This window comes from Otolemur garnettii, unplaced genomic scaffold (genome assembly GCF_000181295.1).
Source record: "Otolemur garnettii isolate 467f Iridium unplaced genomic scaffold, OtoGar3 scaffold00018, whole genome shotgun sequence".
Classification (NCBI taxonomy): domain Eukaryota; kingdom Metazoa; phylum Chordata; class Mammalia; order Primates; family Galagidae; genus Otolemur; species Otolemur garnettii.
Window position 1 is genome coordinate 24,196,078 of NW_003852413.1, and position 7,116 is coordinate 24,203,193.

Consider the following 7,116-nt stretch of genomic DNA (forward strand, 5'->3'; position numbering starts at 1 on the left):
CAAAGTTGTTAAGAAGAATTATATCAGTCTGCAGGTGTCACACGCAGTTACTCAGAATCAGAAACAAGGCTGATGGGGGTTAGAAGATCTCCATCTATCTTTTTGCAACCAACCACGTCCAGGCTGTTTAGTTAATACTTCCTCTTGCTAATGAAGGCACTGGTTGGGGATGGGTCGAGCTTTCCCATCTCAGCATAAGACTGCAAGATTTGAATGTGCCCTGGCATCGGCTTCACTGACCACAGCAGGTACCCCAGGCAAGAATCTGAGCCGTAACAACAGGTAACAACAGCAGAGTGTGCATCAGACTTCGGACACTTCTCCTTCCAGTTTTATTTCCTTTTCTCCCCATTTACCAATGTCTTCTTTTCCCTCTTCTTTTTATATTTTTCCAAACCAGCAAGTGCGGAGGCAAGACACATCAAAGCAGAGATGGGAAGTGAAAGAGCTCTCGTTCTGGACCGATTAGCAAGCAATGTGGCAAAACGGAAAAGCTCAATGCCTCAGAAATTCATTGGTAAGAATACAAACGTTTTTCCTGCTGTTGTTAGCAGATAGTCTGAATGAGATAATGCAGGAGGAGGCTTGCTACACAGGCCCTTCCCAGCTTAACCTTTGTGAAAGTAATTGGTTTTCCATGGTCCACTTTTATTCTTTGTGGTTCATTTTGATAGCTCTAGCAAATGGAATATAATAGAGATATTAATTAAAGGGTCATAACAGAAGATGGGAGTATTTGGTATCCTCTTTCCAAAATGGATATGATGTTAAAAATGCTGTTCCTTCCTCTTTACTTTGAATGACATATGTTGCGTGCGAGAGTTTATGCAATTTACACCAGTAAGATGTTCGAGATAGCATTTGTGTAATCTTTTGTAATTATATTTTACAAGTTGGTTCGTTAGCATGCTCAAACTTTTTTTCACGCTCTAAAACATATTGCCATATTTTCTTGAGTTTGATTGAAAATTGGCTTTCAGGGAACGTGGTTGGGCAAACAGAGATTTAAATAACAAGGTTTGATTTCATCATTTGTCTTACTGGAGTTCATTTTTATGCCATTGGTTTTCACGTTGTCAAAAAATACAGCCGAACAAGATGGCTAAGAAATAATTATGTTCATTAAAGTGTTGGGACTTCCAAATGGCAGAGATATTTTGCTGAACTCTCCCAGATGTTTACGTAAATGTGACCGTGATATTTAAAATAGATTTGTATTTGTGAAGTAGACAGCTGAAATTGAATGTATCAGTTCTGCTGTAAATTGAAGGCTGGAGATACTGAACAGAAATAGTTATCACACAAAAATAGACTCCCTCAACACCAATAATATTTTAGAAACCTGTCAGTCTCTTTTTCCAAAGCTGCTTGCTGCTAATTTCTTACTTTAGTCCTTTTGTGCTTATTCTTTTCCATGGATTTTTACAGACATTAAATGCCTGCCTGGTTATCTACCTAAATTTTATTCTTGTCTACATAATGTTTTTACAACCTCCCATTCTATGTGAATTATAGAGATATATTGAAAGAACTCATAAATTTAAAAATTACTGAAGTTGGTATTTCTCATTATTTATTTTATTTGATTAGCTGAAAGGTTTTTACATACTTTTAATCACATTAAGAATAAATTGTGGGCAGCACCTGTGGCTCAAAGGAGTAGGGCGCCGGCCCCATATGCCGGAGGTGGCGGGTTCAAACCCAGCCCTGGCCAAAAAAAAAAAAAAAAACTGCAAAAAAAAAAAAAAAGAATAAATTGTGTCAGGCCCTGAGTAGTGGCTTATGCCTATAATCCTAACACTTTGGAAGGCCAAGGCAGGTGGATTGCTTGAGACTAGGAGTTTGAGACCAGCCTGAGCAAAAGCAAGACCCCATTTCTACTAAAAATAGAAAAATTAACCGGGCATTGTGGTAGATGCATGTAGCCCCAGCGACTTGGGAGGCTGAGGCAGGAAGATGGCTCAAGCTGGGGAGTTTGAGGTTGTGGTGAGGTATGATGACGCCACTGCACTCTAGCTGGGTGACAGAGCAAGACCCTATCTCAAAAAGAAAAGATAAATTGTGTCATACTAAAGTTGCTGTATTTCGGTTTAGGGAATTCCTCTTCTCTTTGCTGTCTCCCCTCCCTTTGGTGACAAATGGGGGTCGGGGGATGTGTTAATTTCCATATAGAGTTTCGGCACAGTAGACCCTTTGTGATTCCAAGACACTGTCTTTAAACAGTCCCTGTGTACCTTTGGAACTTATGAGAAGAGGATTTGACTGGAGTATAAAAGAAATCTTAGATCATTATTCTATGCCAGTATTTTAATATGGGGAAAGTTTTGACTCTAGAAATGGGTGAAGCTGATAGGAGGAGGGACAGAAGGAGAGATGGGCAAGAAAAAATATGTAAAGTGAATTAATTTCAATCCAGTTGTGGTCAGTGTCTTTTGGCATAAGAGAACTAAAATTTGACTGAGGGTGCCTCGTACTTACAGCTGCCCTAAACCTGTAACTGAGCTAAATAAAGGCCTACTTAATAAAAGCTGCTCTGGCATGTTTCATAGGCACCAATTCCTGTCCTGTTGCCCGTTGCCTCAGGGATCTGTTTGATTTGTCTGTTACCATTGAGACCAGAGGATTTTCACTTCACCACTTCCAGGCTCATGAGAGATGCTGATCTGGCAGGTTCTGATTTCTCTCATCTTCTGAACCATCACGTTCTCTCTGTGCTAGAATCAGAAACCTAGGAGGGTTGGCTCTCTATTGAGCTGAGGTAGCAACTTCAGGGTTTCGGGGCCCGGAACAACTGGAGGCTATAGTGCACTAAGAAAAACACCGGATTAAAAGCCAAAAAGCCCAGGTTCCAATCCTAGCTCTGTCATTTTGAACTGTGTGTGTTTAGACAAAGTAGGCAAACTTTCTGGGCCTCTGTTTACCCATCTATGAAATGAGGAGACTGAGAGGTGATAAATTGGCCAGGAAGGTCCTTCCAATCTCCAAGTGTGTGAGAGGAATTCGAAAAGAAATCTAAGATAGCAATTATGAATACCATTTTGTGTTTATAAAACCCTTGTGTGTAACTGCAGGTAACTTTTTTCTCAAGGCTATACAGATAGGGTGTTTATTTTATTATCTATAGCCTGTGTTTTAAGGGGCTTTTTTCTTTTCTTTTTTTTTTACACTCAACATCACCTAATAATTTGTTTAGAATCAGAATTAAAAGAACACTTGAGAGGTATAAAATGTGTGTCTATTCTAAAATTTCTATAGTTGTACGACTAATCCATGACAAATTGACACATTAATTTTACTTTATTTCTTCAGGCCTGGGGTTTCTCAATGGCTTCAAATTTGGGATCTTCAGATTTGAAGTTAGGGAACGTATTCATGTCTGCTTTACCATACATTTGCTTAAGCTTAAAAAGCTCCCTATCGGGTGGCATTTGTGACTCAGTGAGTAGGTCACCGGACCCATATGCTGAGGGTGGTGGGTTCAAACCCAGCCCAGCCAAACTGCAACAAAAAATAGCTGGGCATTGTGGCAGGCGCCTGTGGTCTCAGCTACTCAAGAGGCTGAGGCAAGAGAATCACCTAAGCCCAAGAGCTGGAGGTTGCTATGAGCTATGACGCCATAGCACTCTACCGAGGGCAATAAAGTGAGACTCTGTCTCTAAAAAAAAAAGCTCCCTATCCAGGTCTGGCTGATAGGCTGGCCCAGCATCAACAGGTCCCCCAGATGCCTGTCACTTAGATCTGCATTTTCTAATCTTGTCCACGAAGAGTTTCTGTAAAGGATCAAGTTTCTTCTTCTTATTTTTTTTTTAATTTGTATTTTTATTTTTGAAACAGAGAATCACTATGTGGCCCTAGGTAGAGTGCTATTGCATCACAGCTCATAGCAATCTCAAGCGCTTGGGCTCAAGTGATTCTCTTGCCTCAGCCTCCCAAGTAGCTGAGACTACAGGCACCCACCACAACACCTGGCTATTTTTTGTTGCAGTTGTCATTTATGGTTAGCTGGCCCGGGCCAGGTTTGAACCCACCACCCTCGGTGCATGTGGTCGGTGCCATAACCACTGTGCTACAGGTGCCACCCCGGTTTCTTATTAGATGCTGCTGCTATAACACCAATGTTCCTCAAAAAAATGGATGGAGACTGACAACTGAATGACAGAGGAGAATCTGGAGAGCCTCTGAATTATCATGGTGATTCTATGTTACTTGCACTTGGTCCCCAATTACCAAAGCCACCACCACCTCCACCATTCTCTGTTTTAAGTTTCGTTAAGCTTTGTGCAGTGGCAGCATCTTAGCCAATGAGGTTTATCTGAGGTGCAGTTATCGCTAATTAAGTCTATTTGAGGAAGATATTGTTAAATTTCAGACTCTAAAAAACAGTTGCATTAGCTCATCAATCATATATTTTGTCTGTTTATTTGTTCTCTTTGTTCATGCATCCATCGTACAGATGGTCCCGAGCTCCTATCACATACATGGTATTCTTCTTCCTGGCACTGTTCTAATATTCTTGCTTTAACTTTTATTCTAAATCTTTGAGAGATTTTTTTTTCAAATAAAAGAACCTCCTTAAATCATTTAATTGAATCAATCCTCATGATAGAAATTAGTAATGTCAGCCGGCACGGTGGCTCATGCCTGTAATCCTAGCACTCTGAGAGGCCAAGATGGGAAGATGGCTTGAGCTCAGGAGTTCGAGACCAGCCTGACCAACAGTGAGACCCTGTCTCTACTAAAAATAGAAAAATTGGCCAACTGTTGTGGTGGGTGCCTGTAGTCCTGGCTACTCAGAAGGCTGAGGCTGGAGGGTCACTTAAGCTCAGGACTTTGAGGTTGCTGTGAGCTGGGCTGATGCCATGGCGCTCTACCCAGGGAAACAGAGTGAGGTTCTGTCTCAAAAAACAACAACAAAAGAAAAAAACATTAAAATTTAATAGAAAAAAAAAAAGGAAAAGAAAGTGGTAATGTCCAGGGAAGGGAAAAAAGGAACATTATCTGTGATACTATGAAGTGCTACAAAATACATAAAGCTGATATTTAACATAGCTTATCGTGTGTAATGGTTCTGTATCATAAAATTAATAGTGTGAATACACAGAAATTTCTTTGAATAAATAATAAATGCCACTAAGTGCCAAGCACTCACCTCGCCTCTCCTCTCCTCTCTTCCCCTCCCCTCCCCTCTCCTCCCCTCTCCTCTCCTCTTCTCTCCTGTCCTCTCCTCTCCCTCCCCTCCCTTCCTCTCCTGGTCCCCCTCTCAGTCCTCCTCTCCCCTCCCCTCTCCTCTCCTCTTCTCTCCTGTCCTCTCCTCTCCCTCCCCTCCCTTCCTCTCCTGGTCCCCCTCTCAGTCCTCCTTTCCTCTCCCTTCTCCTCTCCTCTCCTCCCCTCTCCTCTCCTCTTCTCTCCTCTCCTCTCCTCTCCCTCCCCTCCCTTCCTCTCCTGGTCCCCCTCTCAGTCCTCCTCTCCTCTCCTCTCCTCTCCTCTCCCCTCCCCTCCGCTCCCCTCCTCCCTTCTCCTTTCTCCTCTCTTTCCGCTCCAAGGCCCTGTTTTCTGAAAAGGTTCATCTGCCAGGGTAATGGCGATGGGTAAGGTGTGGAGGAAGAATGAGTCACTCCCTTTAATCCTTGTTGATGGGTGCACAACATTCAGACCAGCCTTGGCTTTCCTGACCTCTTGAACTGTGGGGGTAAAGGTGAAATTATACCATCAGGTCAGCCCATGACTTTCCCAGCAGGCTAGACACAATTACCACTAGTAGCATTTTTCATCCATTAGAAATGAACTGGGGAAGAGGGATTGGATTAAGTCTGAATGCATTTTGAAACACAAAAACATGCTTCTAATGAAGAATAAGAGTATAGTAAAATTGCTCCAGTAGGAGAAAAATAAACTATTTTTCTAATTCTCTAAGAAATTTTGTATCACTTTGTGTCAAAGGAGAAATAAATTCGCACACATCCATCAGAAATCAGCATCTTCACATTGTCAAAAGAATTGTTTTGTTCTTTTCGAAGGACACAAAGACTTTACTTTGAGTGTCCTGCCCCTTTTAGAGGTTTTCCATCCTCTGAATCACATTCTCCTGGTACAAACTTATCTGACTAACTTCGAAGTAGGCCATCCTCAAATACTTGGCTCAAAATGGAGGCTGGATCTCTCTCTTGGAGGAGGAGAAACATGACTCCATTTCTGCCTATTTCTTTTTCTTGATTTTCATTCTTTGCTGAGAAACTGATGTGCTAACCAGAGTGGTTACCATGGCATCTCCTTATTATTTTAAACTTTATATGTTACTTTATTAAAGGAAGTTTTAACGTTGACAAGAGCATGAAAAAAGATCTCACCTGTGGTAAACATGTTAGTGAGGTTTTGACACTTCAACAAACCATTGGTTCTCCCTGTGAAGTAATAATGAGAAATTTTCTGCTTTGGTTAACAGAGCAACAGGAAGCAGTTTTAATACGCGTTTCTAAGAGCAAAAAGTATCTGCTCCCAACCCTTCCCAAAGGCTTGAGGTCCATAATCCTGCAAGCATGACAATGTCATAGCGTTTTAGAGATGTTAGGAACCACCAGGGAAGCTCTTTTACTGAGGAGGGGAGGAGCATCTGAGAGATGAATGACAGCTGTCGAACAGGACCAGAGCTTGGTGTATAAGGCAAAGCAATCCAGGCCCTTCCTTTCCCCGGGAGTCACCAAAAGCAGTGCATGTCACGTGCACTACATGGGGGCTTTGGACAGCAAGAAGTCTAGTCGAGTGATAGCTGATGGGACTTCAAGAAAAGTCCCTTGAAGAAGGGTGATTTCTTTGAGAAAAGAGCAGTCTTCTCCTGGCGACTCTATCAGGACAGATAACATCCACATAACATTTCCCGGTGTCTCGCGGAGCACAGAGGCATCTGCAACAACAAAACGTGCTCTCCAGGCTGGTTTTCCTCACCTGGCCCTACAGCCCTCTGTTCTCTCTCCTCCTGTTGCTACTGGTGCTCCGGCTCCCCTCTGTTCCACTTCCTGGGAGATCAGAGGCATAAGGACTGTGGATATTTCATTTCCGTGACATACTTGCCTTTTTTGTTTGTTTGGATATTTGGGTTTTTTTGTTTTTTTTTTTTTT

At 42.2% G+C, this 7,116-nt stretch overlaps 1 protein-coding gene and 1 pseudogene across 1 annotated transcript in view; one reads left to right on the forward strand and one right to left on the reverse strand.

Annotated features, from left to right (window-relative positions):
• Positions 1-7,116, forward strand: part of IKZF3 (IKAROS family zinc finger 3) — a 70,734-nt gene that overhangs the window by 54,815 nt on the left and 8,803 nt on the right. Inside the window, exon 7 of the mRNA XM_023511132.1 lies at positions 431-517. Coding sequence (XP_023366900.1) covers positions 431-517 — 87 coding nt within the window. The remainder of the gene's footprint in view (positions 1-430; positions 518-7,116) is intronic.
• On the reverse strand, positions 3,306-4,190 carry LOC100953015 (annotated as a pseudogene).